This window comes from Pseudophryne corroboree, chromosome 5 (assembly GCF_028390025.1).
Source record: "Pseudophryne corroboree isolate aPseCor3 chromosome 5, aPseCor3.hap2, whole genome shotgun sequence".
Classification (NCBI taxonomy): Eukaryota; Metazoa; Chordata; class Amphibia; order Anura; family Myobatrachidae; genus Pseudophryne; species Pseudophryne corroboree.
In genome coordinates, this window is record NC_086448.1 from 817,243,734 (window position 1) to 817,262,711 (window position 18,978).

The 18,978-nt window shown below is 46.6% G+C and overlaps 1 protein-coding gene across 2 annotated transcripts in view; it reads left to right on the top strand.

Moving 5' to 3' along the window:
* Positions 1-18,978, top strand: part of NUDCD1 (NudC domain containing 1) — a 350,323-nt gene that overhangs the window by 222,047 nt on the left and 109,298 nt on the right. For both annotated transcript variants that reach the window (XM_063924501.1, XM_063924502.1), the window contains one exon: positions 16,578-16,722. In XM_063924501.1, the coding sequence (XP_063780571.1) occupies positions 16,578-16,722 (145 nt within the window). The remainder of the gene's footprint in view (positions 1-16,577; positions 16,723-18,978) is intronic.

The window sequence follows — 18,978 nt, forward strand, 5'->3', positions numbered from 1 at the left end:
CACCAGACAGGAAGTTATTCTGATGCACAGCAAGTGCTGTCATGTGCAGGAAGTAGCTATTCACCAGACAGGAAGTTACAGCAGGTGTTGTCTGACTGAATAAACTATAAGCAGGTTTATGTTGTTAGCAAACATAATGTATTTTCTCTAACGTCCTAGTGGATGCTGGGGACTCCGTCAGGACCATGGGGAATAGCGGCTCCGCAGGAGACAGGGCACAAAAGTAAAAGCTTTAGGATCAGGTGGTGTGCACTGGCTCCTCCCCCTATGACCCTCCTCCAAGCCTCAGTTAGATTTTTGTGCCCGGCCGAGAAGGGTGCAATCTAGGTGGCTCTCCTAAAGAGCTGCTTAGAGTAAAAGTTTGTTAGGTTTTTTATTTTCAGTGAGTCCTGCTGGCAACAGGCTCACTGCTACGAGGGACTTAGGGGAGAGAAGTGAACTCACCTGCGTGCAGGATGGATTGGCTTCTTAGGCTACTGGACACCATTAGCTCCAGAGGGAGTCGGAACACAGGTCTCACCCTGGGGTTCGTCCCGGAGCCGCGCCGCCGACCCCCCTTGCAGATGCCGAAAAGTGAAGGTCCAGAAACGGCGGCAGAAGACTCTTCAGTCTTCATAAGGTAGCGCACAGCACTGCAGCTGTGCGCCATTGTTGTCAGCACACTTCATAGCAGCGGTCACTGAGGGTGCAGGGCGCTGGGGGGCAGCAATGATAGTACCTTATTCTGGCTAAAAATACATCACATATAGCCCCTGGGGGCTATATGGATGTATTTAACCCCTGCCAGGTCTCAGAAAAACGGGAGAAGAAGCCCGCCGAAAAGGGGGCGGGGCCTATTCTCCTCAGCACACAGCGCCATTTTCCCTCACAGAAATGCTGGTGGGAAGGCTCCCAGGCTCTCCCCTGCACTGCACTACAGAAACAGGGTTAAAACAGAGAGGGGGGGCACTGATTTGGCGATATGACTACATATATTAAAATGCTATAAGGGAAAAGCACTTATATAAAGGTTGTCCCTGTATAATTATAGCGTTTTTGGTGTGTGCTGGCAAACTCTCCCTCTGTCTCCCCAAAGGGCTAGTGGGTCCTGTCCTCTATCAGAGCATTCCCTGTGTGTGTGCTGTGTGTCGGTACGTGTGTGTCGACATGTATGAGGACGATGTTGGGAGGCGGAGCAAATTGCCTGTAATGGTGATGTCACTCTCTAGGGAGTCGACACCGGAATAGATGGCTTATTTAAGGAATTACGTGATAATGTCAACACGCTGCAAGTCGGTTGACGACATGAGACGGCCGGCAAACATATTAGTATCTGTCCAGGCGTCTAAAACACCGTCAGGGACGTTATAATGCCCATTTTACCTCAGTCGGTCGACACAGACACGGACACTGACTCCAGTGTCGACGGTGAAGAAACAAACGTATTTTCCTTTAGGGCCACACGTTACTTGTTAAGGGCAATGAAGGAGGTGTTACATATTTCTGATACTACAAGTACCACAAAAAAGGGTATTATGTGGGGTGTGGAAAAACTACCTATAGTTTTTCCTGAATCAGATAAATTAAATGAAGTGTGTGATGAGGCGCGGGGTTCCCCCGATAGAAAATTATTGGCGGTATACCCTTTCCCGCCAGAAGTTAGGGCGCGTTGGGAAACACCCCTTAGGGTGGATAAGGCGCTCACACGCTTATCAAAACAAGTGCCGGTACCGTCTCCAGATACGGCCGCCCTCAAGGAGCCAGCTGATAGGAGGCTGGAAAATATCCTAAAAAGTATATACACACATACTGGTGTTATACTGCGACCAGCGATCGCCTCAGCCTGGATGTGCAGCGCGGGGGTGGCTTGGTCGGATTCCCTGACTGAAAATATTGATACCCTTGACAGGGACAGTATTTTATTTACTATAGAGCATTTAAAGAATGCATTTCTATATATGCGAGATGCACAGAGGGATATTTGCACTCTGGCATCAAGAGTAAGTGCGATGTCCATATCTGCCAAAAGATGTTTATGGACACGACAGTGGTCAGGTGATGCAGATTCCAAACGGCACAAAGATGTATTGCCGTATAAAGGGGAGGAGTTATTTGGGGTCGGTCCATCGGACCTGGTGGCCACGGCAACTGCTGGGAAATCCACCGTTTTTACCCTAAGTCACATCTATGCAGAAAAAGACACCGTCTTTTCAGCCTCAGTCCTTTCGTCCCCATAAGCATATCTGCCCAGGGATAGAGGAAAGGGAAGAAGACTGCAGCAGGCAGCCCATTCCCAGGAACAGAAGCCTTCCACCGCTTCTGCCAAGTTCTCAGCATGACGCTGGAGCCGTACAGGACCCCTGGATCCTACAAGTAGTATCCCAGGGGTACAGATTGGAAAGTCGAGACGTTTCCCCTCGCAGGTTCCTGAAGTCTGCTTTACCAACGTCTCCCTCCGACAGGGAGGCAGTATTGGAAACAATTCACAAGCTGTATTCCCAGCAGGTGATAATCAAAGTACCCCTCCTACAACAAGGAAAGGGGTATTATTCCACACTATATTGTGGTACTGAAACCAGAAGGCTCGGTGAGACCTATTCTAAATCTGAAATATTTGAACACTTAAAAAGGTTCAAATCAAGATGGAGTCACTCAGAGCAGTGATAGCGAACCAGGTAGAAGGGGACTATATGGTGTCCCGGGACATCAGGGATGCTTACCTCCATGTCCCAATTTGCCCTTCTCACCAAGGGTATCTCAGGTTCGTGGTACAGAACTGTCACTATCAGTTTCAGATGCTGCTGTTTGGATTGTCCACGGCACTCCGGGTCTTTACCAAGGTAATGCCCGAAATGATGATTCTTCTTCGAAGAAAATGGACGACCTCCTGATAAGAGCAAGGTCCAGAGAACAGTTGGAGGTCGGAGTAGCACTATCTCAAGTAGTTCTACGACAGCACGGGTGGATTCTAAATATTCCAAAACCGCAGTTGTTTCCGACGACACGTCTGCTGTTCCTAGGGATGATTCTGGACACAGTCCAGAAAAAGGTGTTTCTCCCGGAGGAGAAAGCCAGGGAGTTATCCGAGCTAGTCAGGAACCTCCTAAAACCAGGAAAAGTGTCAGTGCATCATTGCACAAGAGTCCTGGGAAAAATGGTGGCTTATTACGAAGCGATTCCATTCGGCAGATTCCACGCAAGAACTTTTCAGTGGGATCTGCTGGACAAATGGTCCGGATCGCATCTTCAGATGCATCAGCGGATAACCCTATCTCCAAGGACAAGAGTGTCTCTCCTGTGGTGGTTACAGAGTGCTCATCTTCTAGAGGGCCGCAGATTCGGCATTCAGGATTGGATGCTGGTGACCACGGAGGCCAGCCTGAGAGGCTGGGGAGCAGTCACACAGGGAAAAAATTTCCAGGGAGTGTGATCAAGTCTGGAGACTTAGCTCCAGTATATTTATGTGGAGAAAAGGGCAATGTATAATGCTCTAAGCTTAGCAAGACCTCTGCTTCAAGGTCAGCCGGTATTGATCCAGTGGGACAACATCACGGCAGTCGCCCACGTAAACAGACAGGGCGGCACAAGAAGCAGGAGGGCAATGGCAAAAACTGCAAGGATTTTTCGCTGGGCGGAAAATCATGTGATAGCACTGTCAGCAGTGTTCATTCCGGGAGTGGACAACTGGGAAGCAGACTTCCTCAGCAGGCACGACCTCCACCCGGGAGAGTGGGGACTTCATCGGGAAGTTTTCCACATGATTGTGAACCGTTGGGAAAGACCAAAGGTGTACATGATGGCGTCCCGCCTGAACAAAAAACTGGACAGGTATTGCGCCAGGTCAAGAGACTTTCAGGCAATAGCTGTGGACGTTCTGGTAACAACGTGGGCGTACCAGTCGGTGTATGTGTTTCCACCTCTGCTTCTCATACCCAAGGTATTGAGAATTATAAGACGTAGAGGAGTAAGAACTATACTCGTGGCTCCAGATTGGCCAAGAAGGACTTGGTACCCGGAACTTCAAGAGATACTCACAGAGGACTCATGACCTCTGCCGCTAAGAAGGGACTTGCTTCAGCACGTACCATGTCTGTTCCAAGACTTACCGCGGCTGCGTTTGACGGCATGGCGGTTGAACGCCGGATCCTAAGGGAAAAAGGCATTCCGGAAGAGGTCATTCCTACCCTGGTCAAAGCCAGGAAGGACGTGACCGCACAACATTATCACCACATGTGGCGAAAATATGTTGCGTGGTGTGAGGCCAGGAAAGCTCCACGAAGAAATTTCAACTCGGTCGATTCCTGCATTTCCTGCAAACAGGAGTGTCTATGGGCCTCAGATTGGGGTCCATTAAGGTTCAAATTTCGGCCCTGTCGATTTTCTTCCAGAAAGAATTGGCTTCAGTTCCTGAAGTCCAGAAGTTTGTCAAGGGAGTACTGCATATACAACCCCCTTTTGTGCCTCCAGTGGCACTGTGGGATCTCAACGTAGTGCTGGGATTCCTCAAATCACATTGGTTTAAACCGCTCAAATCTGTGGATTTGAAATATCTCACATGGAAAGTGACCATGATGTTGGCCCTGGCCTCGGCCAGGCGAGTGTCAGCATTGGCGGCTTTGTCTCACAAAAGCCCATATCTGATTGTCCATTCGGACAGGGCAGAGCTGCGGACTCGTCCCCAGTTTCTCCCTAAGGTGGGCTCAGCGTTTCACCTGAACCAGCTTATTGTGGTACCTGCGGCTACTAGGGACTTGGAGGACTCCAAGTTGCTAGATGTTGTCAGGGCCCTGAAAATATCGGTTTCCAGGACGGCTGGAGTCAGGAAAACTGACTTGCTGTTATCCTGTAGGCACCCAAAAAACTGGGTGCTCTTGCTTCTAAGCAGACGATTGCTAGTTGGATGTGTAGTACAATTCAGCTTGCACATTCTGTGGCAGGCCTGCCACAGCCAAAATATGTAAATGCCCATTCCACAAGGAAGGTGGGCTCATCCTGGGCGGCTGCCCGAGGGGTCTCGGCATTACAACTCTGCCGAGCAGCTACGTGGTCGGGGGGAGAACACGTTTGTAAAATTCTACAAATTTGATACCCTGGCTAAAGAGGACCTGGAGTTCTCTCATTCGGTGCTGCAGAGTCATCCGCACTCTCCCGCCCGTTTGGGAGCTTTGGTATAATCCCCATGGTCCTGACGGAGTCCCCAGCATCCACTAGGACGTTAGAGAAAATAAGATTTTACTTACCGATAAATCTATTTCTCGTAGTCCGTAGTGGATGCTGGGCGCCCATCCCAAGTGCGGATTGTCTGCAATACTTGTACATAGTTATTGGTACAAAAAATCGGGTTATTATTGTTGTGAGCCATCTTTTCAGAGGCTCCGCTGTTATCATGCTGTTAACTGGGTTCAGATCACAGGTTGTACAGTGTGATTGGTGTGGCTGGTATGAGTCTTACCCGGGATTCAAAATCCTTCCTTATTGTGTACGCTCGTCCGGGCACAGTATCCTAACTGAGGCTTGGAGGAGGGTCATAGGGGGAGGAGCCAGTGCACACCACCTGATCCTAAAGCTTTTACTTTTGTGCCCTGTCTCCTGCGGAGCCGCTATTCCCCATGGTCCTGACGGAGTCCCCAGCATCCACTACGGACTACGAGAAATAGATTTATCGGTAAGTAAAATCTTATTATTCCTTGTATAGTTTCTTGATAGGTTGAAGGTCCCTATTATTTTTCTTCAGCATTGTCTCCCTGCTTGAACAGGAATGTAGCTTCTCTGACAGTTTTTGGCTAGTTATATCTCTTCACATACTGCAGGGGTTTGGGATCAAGATGGCCGTAGTTAATTCCCAGTTAATTTGAGCTTAACTTACAAACTTGCCAGTTTTTTGTGTGTTAACATTTAAAAACAAATCAGGACAGCGGCTTGCATCCGGTAGACGTTGAATCTGGCGGATTTATGGCGACTTTGTGTCTAGTAGCATTCTAGGGCATAGCTTGGGTATGACTCCCAACAGGTAAGTTCTAACATTACATAAAAAAATGTTCCTGCTTAAAAGAGAACTCAGGTATTGGATGTTTTTTGTTTAAGTATTTAAAATCATGCAGTCCAGCCCCCCCAACCCCCAGGTCGTTTCCCGGAGGGAGGCTTTGCAGAATCAAAGAGCAGGTTAATACATCACTCTTACCCCACTGTTTGCCCTTAGTAGATATTAAACTAGATTTTGTAAAAGCGATTGAACAAAGCCTTCCAGTATATAAATGGGAATATAAGAATCAGGTTGGCAGTTGCACAGCAAGATGTCGGCGTCAGCCTTCAGACTGTAAAAGCATTCGGAGAGAGTGTTTCTGTCGCCCTTTTTTGTCTTGCATGCTTAATGTGGTATGAAGGGGAGCGCATCTCAAGTGACAGGCAAAAAAAGCCGCTTAATGATTCCTCGCAGTGTAGAACATTCCGCCGCTTCCAAGATGAAATGTTTGTTACATCTGGCAAATCGCCTGCCCCGGCTCACGCGCGGCTAAAAGCACAGACGGATTGTGCTTTAATTGGGAATTTCTTTATTGACCTATCCTTTATCATAAAACCCCGATTCATCCGGCAAATCATCTTTTAACTAGTCAGCCCCCATTTGATCCTGCACCTCTTACCAATCCCTCTGTACTTTCCCGTCTCTTATCTGTGTCAATTATCTGCTACATCTCACGTGCATGTTCTTCTGCTGCTGGCCGTGATAGCAACCTGGAAGTCGTCTGAACACCAGAGCGCCACTGTTTGACAGCACTTCATTTAAAGTGCTTTAGTTATTGCAGTTCATTATATTGCATGCAATCAAAGTGTTTGGCCTCGGTACACTTTTCCCTTGCAGATCGGAAATCCATCTCTTCCTTTCCTTTTATTTAGCATCTCTTTAGTGTAGCCATTTTTTTTATATTTATTTTTTTGCATCTTGCTGATCTATATATAGGACATGCAGCCAATTTTCTTTCATTCACATTGTAATGACATCGGAGAGCCCTGTCATTTGTATTTTCTTTGATGAAATCCAGTTCTCCTTATATTAAGTTCCAATTATGTTTTTCTCATTGATCTTCAGCTTGATGCCGTCTACCCTCCTGTACTAGACGATACAGAGGCTGATGTTGTTTATGCTCCGACAGGACAATAAAGATTTGCAGTTCAATGAAGGATCTGGCAGGTTGTTCTTCTTTATATTAATTTCTTTTAGCTGATCTTTTTACTATTATGGGCCTAGCAGATAGATGAATGTTCAGCTGTTGGGATATTGGCCCTCATTCCGAGTTGATCGCTCGCTAGCTGCTTTTAGCAGCATTGCACACGCTAGGCCGCCGCCCTCTGGGAGTGTATCTTAGCTTAGCAGAATTGCGAATGAAAGATTAGCAGAATTGCGAATAGAAAATTCTTAGCAGTTTCTGAGTAGCTCGAGACTTACTCCTACACTGCGATCAGCTCAGCCCGTTTCGTTCCTGGTTTGACGTCACAAACACGCCCTGCGTTCGGCCAGACACTCCTGCGTTTTATCCTGGCACGCCTGCATTTTTCCGCACACTCCCAGAAAACGGTCAGTTTCCGCCCAGAAACACCCACTTCCTGTCAATCACACTCCGATCACTTCAACAATGAAAATTCTTCGTTCGGACGTGAGTAAATCTAAGTTTTGCGCTAAAATACTTAGTGCATGCGCACTGTGTACCATGCGCATGCGCATTTTTGCCTTAATCGCTCCGTTGCAAAAATCGGCAACGTGCGAACAACTCGGAATGACCCCCATTGAACGCACATTTCAATAAGAGTCACAGCATGAAAGGTAAAGCTCGCTAGCGCTATAGAAAGATGATTCTGGTGGCGTTAATGAGAGGTGATTAAAATATGACTTAACCCTGCAGGTCTGCGCAAGCTGCCAGCGCGAAGCTTCTCGCTCTCCCTCTACTGTCTGCTTGATACATATAGGCCACTGTGTTGTCAACTAGGAGGTTCATGGGCAATGGCAGCACGGTTGGTGTAGTGGTCAGCCTTGACTCCTCACAGCCCTGAGGCCAGGAGTTCCATTTGTGACTCTGTGTGGAGTTTCTATGGTCTTTTCATGCTTCCCTGGTTTTCCTCCGTGTACTATTGTTTCCTTCCACACTGCAAAAACATACCGGTGGATTAATTGACTTCTACAAAAAAAATAACTTACATGTGTCCGTGTAGTAGGGAATAATAGATTGTAAGCTCCACTGGGGCAGGGGCTGATGTGAATGTCTGAGATATTCTCTGGAAAACGCTGCGGAACATCAGTGAGCAAAATAAATAACTGTTTGTAAATGAACAAATAATGGCCTCAAAAACGGGTCAAAATGTTTCAGACAAGCCCCTTAGTGGGCGCCTCTGGGGGAACCTGCTAGATTAGAGTGACGCTGCACCGTAGACACGTGTTTTATCATACCGCCCAACTTTCTGCAAGCTAAAATAGCGACATTGCTGGGAGGTGTGGTTTTATTGGGAGTGATGTACTAAGCCTTGAAAAGTGATAAATTGCATGGTGATAAAGTAGCAGCCAATCGGCTTCGAGCTACTATGTTACAGGCTGTGTTTAAAAAATGACAGGAGCTGGTTGGCTGGTACTTTAACACCGTGAAATGTATCCCTTTTCAAGGCGTAGTACATGTTCCATTCTAATAAGCTCCACACAACTGCAAAAAAGTTTTTGGATACACTTGTACTCCTTTTAAATGTGTCTGCTTTCTGACTGATTACTGAATCATTCTGAGCTACAGATGAGTGACGTGAGTGTGCGGACAAGTCCGTGCAACTCTGATTGCTTTGGTGTCGGATTTATTTATTTTGCAGAAAATGTGTCTTTTTCACATAGCAATGCGAATAGGACGCACAAGCAGAATCTGCAGATTGAAATGATATGCAGCATGCCTATATTCTCTGTGCATCTGCAACTGTAACTGCATACAATATGCTATGTTAGTGTTTTCTAGGAATACACTGTAGCGCAGCATTTCGTATGCAGATACAGCCGCAGTCACACACAGAAAACAGCCATGGTGTATATAATTTAATCAGCAGAAGCTGCGTGTGCGTCCTATTTGCATCGGTTTACAAATAAGATGCATTTTGAAGACGCTCTGTGTTGCAGAGTCACGCTGCGGCATAGCTAATTTAATGTGCAGGTGGACACACCTGTATATGTGAAAAGTGAAGTAGTGTAAAGATGGGGCACCTGTTGACGGTCATCATGTACCCAGATGATACAGATGTGTCCTCACACATCTAGCCACAATACGCCATGCAGTGCGAGATGCCAGCTGTGAGTGAGCCGCCGGGTCCCGCGCAACTCTGCTAACATTGTCTCTTTTTGCCGACAGTGCGTCATAGTCGCAGCGCAAAGATACTAGGGCGCACGAGGAGACTGTGCTGATTAATGTGATCGATCACACCGGTATATGGTGTTTTACTGAGTCTGTATACGGAGCACAAAGAGACAGTTATTGGAAAAGAGCTGCGGCTGCTACATTGTAGCACTTCGTGTACAGACTCAGACACTCAGTCGCACAGAGATGTACAAGTGTCTAATCAGCACAGTCGCCAGACGCTAGAAGAGTCTCACTCGGCCTGGTGTGCCAGGAGGAGCTGTTTGGCACAACTGTAGCAAATATGCATGAGGACACATCCAGCACGGCTTCTGGGTCCTGACATGTGACTGTCAGTTCCGGGTCCCACTATCCCTAATCCTCCTCCTTGGGCCTGACCCATCCCCCCCCCCCCCTTCCCCACCTACAGCCTAACACTTACCTCCCCCTGCAGCCTAATCCTGCTGCAACAAAGTCCTTCCGTGGTGTATATCCATGTGTCTGATTGTGCAGGGGCAGAGGCACCCACTGTCACCATCTGCCACCATCAAGTAATGCTAACCACTACTCCCTATGGCAGGTGCAATTTCCCCGTCCTAGCACAGTCACCTATGTCAGCGGTACAGCGTGTTTGTACGCAACCACTTTCAGCAATACCCCCAAATGGTGCAGCATCTCCGTGCGTCTTTTTAGCTCCTCCCTTATCCCCCCCCCCCCACTCCTCCCTTCATCCCCAACCTCTTTACCTTCCAGTCACCATCCAGGAATCCCAACACATTTCCACTAAATGTGCATCTAATTCTGCGGCTCTGTACGAACAAAAATAGGACACATGCCCAGTGTGCAATTCCAGCCATACCCCCATTGCAGGTTACTCCACACAGAGCAGTTCAGTACACGCTCCATTTGTATTGCACACAGGGGGTTATTCAGAGATGAAAGCAGACGTCTGCTTTGAAAACTGCCCTGACCCGCCCCCGTTTTCCCTGCGCCGCCCCCGCAACTCCAATACTCCACCCCCGCAACGGACTTGCCTGTCAATTCTATCGGGGATGCAACCGCAATGAGTATGGCCACGCAGTTGCTGTGCTATTGCGGCCTGGTCTGAATGACCCCCGCAGTCCAGAACAGACCACTGTCCATTTAAACACAGCCCATACAAATCCATTTATATCCTATAGCACAGTCTCTATTTGTCGCACTGCTCTCAGATACTTTGCCGTCTCCGTGTTGGAATCCGTTGTGTGGGCAGGGAAGAGGTACGGGGAGAAAGATCCGCAGGGCAGCCAGCAAAGAGGGGCATTGGCTGCTTGTACTGCAGATTCTATAAGCCAGGTTTATTTCCTGGGAATTCAGGTTGCAGAATGAAGAGCTGGATGTAACTAGTTGGAAGCGGGTGTGAGATTGCGCCGTCCTTATCACGCTGTCTGACCGCATATTTAGCATTTTGAAATGAAACTTTTTTTTCTCTATCTATAATAGTGCGGAGGAAGGGAGGCGTGGGATGAGGTGTTGGGGAGGTTCTATTTTAAACCGTGGATGATGGAAGTGCTGGCTTTATCTACACTCTATCACAGTCTCCTGTTATCAGATTCATCTGCTGTAATACTTCTCTAATTGTTCTTTGTTTCTTGCTCCCAAAATAACGCTAATAAGAGTCTTTGTTTTATCATTGAACATATGGATACACTAGCAGTGACACCTTGGGGGTCGTGTCCTTATCTTTATACACAACTTATCTAACTAAAACACAGTATTTCTTTTATTAACTATGTAAGGCTATGAGTGCATCATGTGTGTGTATCTAGTAACCAGTTGTTGCTGCTTTTTGGAATCTCTTGATGAAAACTAAGCACCAAGTTAACAATAGATAACTACAAATGGGTCCATGTTTATCTTGACCTTTAATAGGATTAACTGAGACTGGCCGGTCGGATTTAATCCTCTGCTGTATTGTTCTCTATATTGTATTGCAGCTGAGAACAATAGATGAGGGGTTTATGTTAATAAACCATGTTGTACCTAGGTGCAGCAAACTAGCAAAGATAACTGTGGACCCATCTGTATGTATAAAGGTGAATACTCAGTGTTAATGTGACATTTCACATCATTTCCTCAAGTGCAGAAATATAACGATCCTCCCACGTCTTTAGGAAATAAATACCCAAATAAAGTGACCGTGTTAGCAGGATCATACAGAAGGAAATTACTGGACGCTCGTAAAAGGAGTCAAATGGCTAATTTGTTTGTTTATTTCTTTATTTTTAAATGATGAAAAGCAAACTTTTTTTGTTTACATTATAAACAAATGAAACAGAAAATGCAAAAGAAAAGTAGAAAAAGGTGAATGGGGGTAATTTCAGGCCACTTAAATAAATCTAAAATATTGATAAAAAGCAATTATTTTTAATTGAAAAAAGCACTTTCATTTTGGGGTGCTTAAACGAATTAATGTTGATTTGGGGGTAATTTGAGGCCATTATCGTTTTTTTTTATTTAAAAATCACATTGTTAACATGTAATTATTATTGGTCCAATTAAGCTAATTGAAAACTTCCAAATTCCTAATTAGTCATTAGTGGGGGTGTCCAAGGGGTTCTGAAGCAAGTCCTGCCATGTTTACCTTATCACGTGCTCAGGGCGGTGTGAAGAAAAACACCTGAATTTACTCTGAAAAAGAATTGTGAGTTTGAAATTGAATTGCAAATGTAATTCACAATGCTAGTTCACAGTGAATACGGCTCGTAGGAACAAACTGAATTGCCCCCTACAGTATGTGTGCTATGTATTATTACCTGTCACCTCAAGTCTTTTGGGGGTTGTCACAAAAATAGAATGTTACCGCTGAATTACCACCCAATTGTTATTTACGACTCACTTTAACACCCTAAACCCGAGATGTTATGACACTGTGTAGTCAGGGCCGGTGCTAGGGTGTTTGGCACCCCCCTGCAAACTATAAATTTGCGCCCTCCCATATTTTACAAAGGGAAAGCGTGCTGCAAAAAGGGGTGTGGTCTCACAGGGAAGGGGAGTGGCCACACAATAGTACCCCCATTTCAAATTAAGCCACACAGCAGCACAATCTTATTCACATTACCCCGCGCATAGTAGTGCTGTTTATACACATAATATCCTCAGTAGTAGCACCGGTTATACACATAATAGCCCCTGTAGTAGCACCGGTTATATGCATAATAGCCACTGTAGTACCGCCGGTTATATGCATAATAACCCTTGTAGTAGCGCCAGTTATATGCATAATAGCCCCTGTAGTAGCGTCCGTTATACGCATAATAGCCCCTGTGGTAGCACCAGTTATACACATAACAGCCCCTGTAGTAGCACCAGTTATATATATAATATCCCCTGTGGTAGCGCCGGTTATACACATAATAGCCCCTGTGGTAGCGCCGGTTATACACATAATAGCCCCTGTAGTAGCACCAGTTATACACATAATAGCCCCTGTGGTAGCGCCGGTTATACACATAATAGCCCCTGTAGTAGCACCAGTTATACGCATAATAGCCCCTGTAGTAGCGCCAGTTATACGCATAATAGCCCCTGTAGTAGCGCCGGTTATACGCATAATAGCCCCGTAGTAGCGCCGGTTATACGCTTATAAGCCCCTGCAGTAGCGCCGGTTATATATAATGCCCCCTAGGCGTGCGCAGCTAATTTTATTAGGGGGTGCACCGCAGGAGGGGCGTCTAGCAGTATTTTTACTTGCTCTCAGTAAAATCACATAGCTTAATCTAATTTCTCTCTAGTTCCTAATGATATTGTAGATACACTGTAATACACCGCAGATAAATAAAATGAGACCAGCCGGTACTGTCTGTCTTGTACAGCATAACCCTGAGCCCTAGCTGCCGCTGCACCCTATCACTGCTTACACTTCCCCAACCTATCCCTGACCCAGTGGCGGAACTAGCGAGTGGTGGGCCGAGGTGCATATGCATTCCCACCACACACCCCTTAACCCAAATCCCCCCCCCCCCCCCCCCCTGTCATCTGCACCCTGTTTTTGAGTGGGCCAGTCTGCAGTCTGTAAAGTACGGGAGATTTAGGGGGCCGAACATTTCAGTTTTAATACAACTGAAATAAAGTTTAAAATGTATACATGTGCCGTCAGAGTCACATTGGGCTCTTTCTATGGCATCAGACTCCTCCTACGCAGGACACCAGCATTTGTCACACATGTCTCCATGCTCACCAGCTACTGACAGTAGTGCCCCTTATTCACATTACATCACACAGTAGGAGCCGAAATTCACATTACATCACACAGTATGAGCCGAAATTCACATTACACCACACAGTATGCGCCAGAATTTACATTAAGCAACACGGTATGAGCTGAAATTCACATTATGACACACAATATGAGCCACATTCACATTACACCGCACATTATGAGCCATATTCACATTACACCACACAGTATGAGCCACATTCACATTACGCCACACAGTATGAGCCACATTCACATTACGCCACACAGTATGAGCCAAAATTTACATTACGCCACACAGTATGAGCCACATTCACATTACACCACACAGTATGAGCTGAAATTCACATTACACCACACGGTATGAGCCAAAATTCACATTACCCCACACAGTACGAGCCAAAATTCACATTGCGCCACACAGTATGAGCCACATTCACATTATGTCACACAGTATGAACCAAAATTCACATTACCCCACACAGTATGAGGCAAAATTCACATTACGCCACACAGTACGAGCTGAAATTCACATTACCCCACACAGTATGAGCCGAAACTCACATTAAGCAACACAGTATGGCCAGATACAGATAATCTCCCCTCCCTGAGGTGCCGGACACAGATCCCCCCCCCCCTCCATCAGGGGTGCCGGGTGCAGATAATCCCCCCCCAGAGGTGCCAGATACAGTTTATAGGCAAGTAGGAATTTTATACATGAGGACAAGTGCTACCTATTGTGTATTGGCTCAGCCAGATTGCAGAGGAACTTGGTGGGGCTGTATGATCCAGTCACACAGTGATGTTGTCCTGGGGTCAGGCGCATGGGTCAGTATAGAAAGAGAACATAAATAACTTTGTGTGCAGCGACTCACGCAGGGGGGGTTTCTGAGTACCTTGAAACACCCCCTGACTGGTCACAGTCAGAGCTCCACCCCCTGTGGTGTAATGCCGTGATTTGCAGGTGCCACTTTGGCTCTGCCCCCTCCCGTACACTCTCTGTTTGAGGTTACATGGTTCTGGTGTTTGATACGCTTTCTGAGCTTTGAGCGTTCAGGGACCTGGGAATATTTTGTGCTGTGTTTTTTAGCTATTTTGTGTCTTTTTTTTCTTTAACCCTAAAGAAAAAACACACTGCACTATTCACCTACGTTCTTGGGTTATTATCTCTATGAGCCCAAGTTTCAGGAGGACATTGAAGGGATGACTTTACGGATAAGAGAAATATCCACGTATGATCCAGCCAAGATACTATACCTTGTACGAAAATCTGGAGGAAGTCTGTATAAATGGTAATGGGCAGTTTTCCCCCAGTAAGTGCGTTTTTATAAGTGGGAAAGGAAGCACGGTATTGCTGAGCCTCTTGTCCTATAGGTATATCACCTAAGGTGGTTGTACCTACATTGATCTGATTTCTCGTTATTGAGCTTCTTTTATTGTCATCTCATTTTTTTATTTTTTTTTATCAACTTTCATGTGCTAAAATACAAACACATTTGCATATATCGGATGAGATTTTTAGGTACTTTGCTGTTAAAGGGTCTTCCTGGACTACCTACCCCTGCCCCCCTTAGCGGTGTAAGTGTAATGAACAGCTCGGCGGCGGATCTATTAGTGTGTAGGGCCCATTAGTACTTAGTATTTTTTTTATTCTGTATATGAATTTACATGCTACAAACAATTAATGTTACAGGTTTGTTAGGAACATGTTATTGAAACATAGTTAATTAAAAATTAAAATTTGACAAAAAAATTGCATAAAATGTCTCTAACAGCAAAAGACCAATTTTTATATGACACAGCGTGGTCTTTTGGGGTTTTGTTGTACTTTTATATTTTGAAAAATGTGACCTGAAGTTTTTGTCTCCTCTCCATTTGAGGCTTAAGTGGTTGAAGGGGGATTCCCATATACAGTATGTAGAGTGTTTTAAAGGGGATCCGGTCTGAAGATCGACAGTGTCTAGGTCGACAATGTTTAGGTCGACCACTATAGGTCGACAGTCACTAGGTCGACAGGTCTAAAGGTCGACATGAGTTTTTCAATTTTTTTTTCTTTTTTTGAATTTTTTCATACTTAACGATCCACGTGGACTACGATTGGAACGGTAAAGTGTGCCGAGCGAAGCGGTAGCGGAGCGAAGGCACCATGCCCGAAGCATGGCGAGCCATGCGAGGGGACGCGGTGCACTAATTTGGGATCCCGGTCACACTACGAAGAAAACGACACAAAAAATAAAATAAAATCCTCATGTCGACCTTTAGACCTGTCGACCTAGCACATGTCGACCTAGAAACCCTGTCGACCTTCCATCCATGTCGACCTAGTGACTGTCGACCTATAGTGGTCGACCTAAACATTGTCGACCTAGACACTGTCGATTTGATGAACCACACCCGTACTAAAGGTCTGTCTATGGAATTGCAGGCTTCCATTAGATGGAAAGATGGCTGGCTGCACTGTATACATCCTAGTCGTCTCTTCATTACATCTTTTATAAGAAAGTTAGACGGGGTTGAAATTCCAGTCCTCAAGTACCCACCAGCAGGTCATGTTTTCTGGATTTCTGCAATCATGAAGGTGAATTAAACCATTTTGATGAATCGTAATTATCCCACCTCTTTCAACAGACAGAAATCCCGGAAACATGACCTGTAGGGGTTATCTGAGGACTAAAGTGCGCTCAATGTAATTAAACACACCCTACATTTTACGTGTTTCCTGGGACGGTATTTAGCCCAATAGGGAGGGGGGGGGGGGGGGGGGGGGGGCTGGGAAGGTGCCAGTGTGAGTACCCAGAGCTCATTGAAGCTAATCAGATGAATTTCGTTCAATGTCTAACTTTAACTGTATGTTTCAGATCACTCGCTGTTTGTTACTGTGCAAAGGGCTCATCGTATTTGGTTTCCTTTCTACAACATTCACACCTGAATTTAATGTTGGTAAATGCCCAGAGTCCTACAGTAGATGTAAACCAAGAATGTGCTGTGTTTTTTTTCTCTTGCAGTATAGAGGTCACAATGGACAAGAGAGACACAGGCTGTATGTGGACGGAGTTGATTGTAGGTGATAAGCAAGGAGAATACATTGCAGATCCTGTACAGTGTGCCGCAATATCGCAACAACTGATGCATCTCACATCAGAGACCTTGGTAAGCAAATTCATTGCTTGGAAAATCAGAAGTTAGGTGTTTATTACAATGAGTGCCCGGACAATAGGATGTATTGTAAGCAATCGCCTTTATTTCTGGTTTCCCAATAGTTTCCAAATTGTACTAGAAAAATTCAAGGAGTTGATTTGGTTCTGAGGGGGGACCAGAGAGAATTACCCGGGCCTAGTTACCACTACCATTGTTAAATGCCGCAAATATGTTTCCAGCGGGGCCTACCCTGACAGTACATGGGCCTGCGCAGTGTCTCTGTGGCCCTGCTGCTTTCTAAAGGCTACAGCATGATTTTGTCCACGAGGATCTGTGTACCCCCATGTCATACAGTAGCTCCATGTCATACAGTAGCTCCATGTCATACAGTACCTCCATGTCATACAGTAGCTCCATGTCATACAGTAGCTCCATGTCATACAGTAGCTCCATGTCATACAGTAGCTCCATGTCATACAGTAGCTCCATGTCATACAGTACCTCCATGTCATACAGTAGCTCCATGTCATACAGTAGCTCCATGTCATACAGTACCTCCATGTCATACAGTAGCTCCATGTCATACAGTAGCTCCATGTCATACAGTAGCTCCATGTCATACAGTAGCTCCATGTCATACAGTAGCTCCATGTCAGCTCCATGTCATACAGTAGCTCCATGTCATACAGTAGCTCCATGGAACAATAGCTCTTTAGCTGCAGGTAAAGTAGTAATAAAGTATCTACTATATAATAGCCCAGATCTGTGACTCTGTGCCTGGGTCTCTAACGCTGGGCGTGGCTAGGAGCTCTCGTTGGGTTAGTGAAAGGTCTATCACACCCAGCCCACAGCTGATTGGGTGAGAAACGCCCTCCCACACAGCTTACATCCAATGGGAGGCTGTGCCCTTTGCCTGCTGTGTTTTTACAGAGCAGGATTAGCAATGGGACTGATGGAGCAGCAGCTCCAGCCCCACACCCCAAAATAGGCCCACTGCATCTGCAGCAACACACCCTCCAACACTTTACACATAAACATTGATACACATTCGAAAAGGGGGCGTGGCCACGGGTACATCCGTGTGGCCACGCCCCTTTTCCTATACTTTTAGTGGAAGCTTGGAGAGTCAACAATCGGTACAGACCATAAAAATAGGTACTGTACCTACCATAAAGGTCCAGCTGGAGGGTATGCCACTGCATCTGCAGCAAGTCTGTGCGCTGTAGATAGGGGGGAAAAAACACTTTTAGTGCAGCATCCTATGTCCTCCTGCCAGTCCGCCTGCCCCTCCGGAATCAACAATCCCCACTCCCTAGCCGCAGCGCAGTTGGAACAAAAGCTGCTGCGGCCACTGGCATAGATGTGTATGAAAGCCGTGCAGCGGAAGACTTTCATAGCCGTCCCTGCACCGCATACTCTCTGAGCCCCGGAGCCTCCTCTGCGTGTGATGTCACAGAAGTGCCTCCCCGCCACAGCCGCGCCCAGATCCCCAGAGGCCCTGACTCCACAACACAGCACCTGGGCTGCCGACCTGGAAGCCCCGAGATGGCTAATGTAACGGATAGAGTGGGTGATATCGCGGCGGGTAATGTCTGGAAGCTGAATCAATGTAAAAGGTGACAGTGCTGTGCAGTGCAGTGGGTGTGCAGTCAGGGCCGGTGCTAGGGTGTTCAGCGCCCCCCTGCAAACTATAATTTTGCACCCTCACATACTTTACGAAGGCACAGCGCACATTGTACCCCCTGTAGTAGAGACACTTACACATCTAATGCCCCCTGTACCAGAGACGCTTACACATGTAACGCCCCCCTGTACCTGTGACGCTTACACGTAACGCCCCCTGTAGCAGTGACGCTTACACGCGTAACACCTCCCGTACCAGTGATGCTTACACACGTAACGCCCCCTGTACCAGTGACGCTTACACATGTAACACCCCCTGTACCAGTGACGCTTACACATGTAACACCCCCTGTACCAGTGACGCTTACATACATAACGCACCCCTGTAGTAGTGCTGCTTACACACGTAACGCTCCCTGTTCCAGCGCCACTTACACACATAACGCCCCCTGTACCAGTGACGCTTAGACACGTAACGCCCCCCTGTACCAGTGACGCTTACACACGTAACGCTCCCTGTAGCAGTGACGCTTACACACGTAACGCCCCCTGTAGCAGTGAAGCTTACACACGTAACGCCCCCTGTAGCAGTGACGCTTACACACGTAACGCCCCCTGTAGCAGTGACGCTTACACACGTAACGC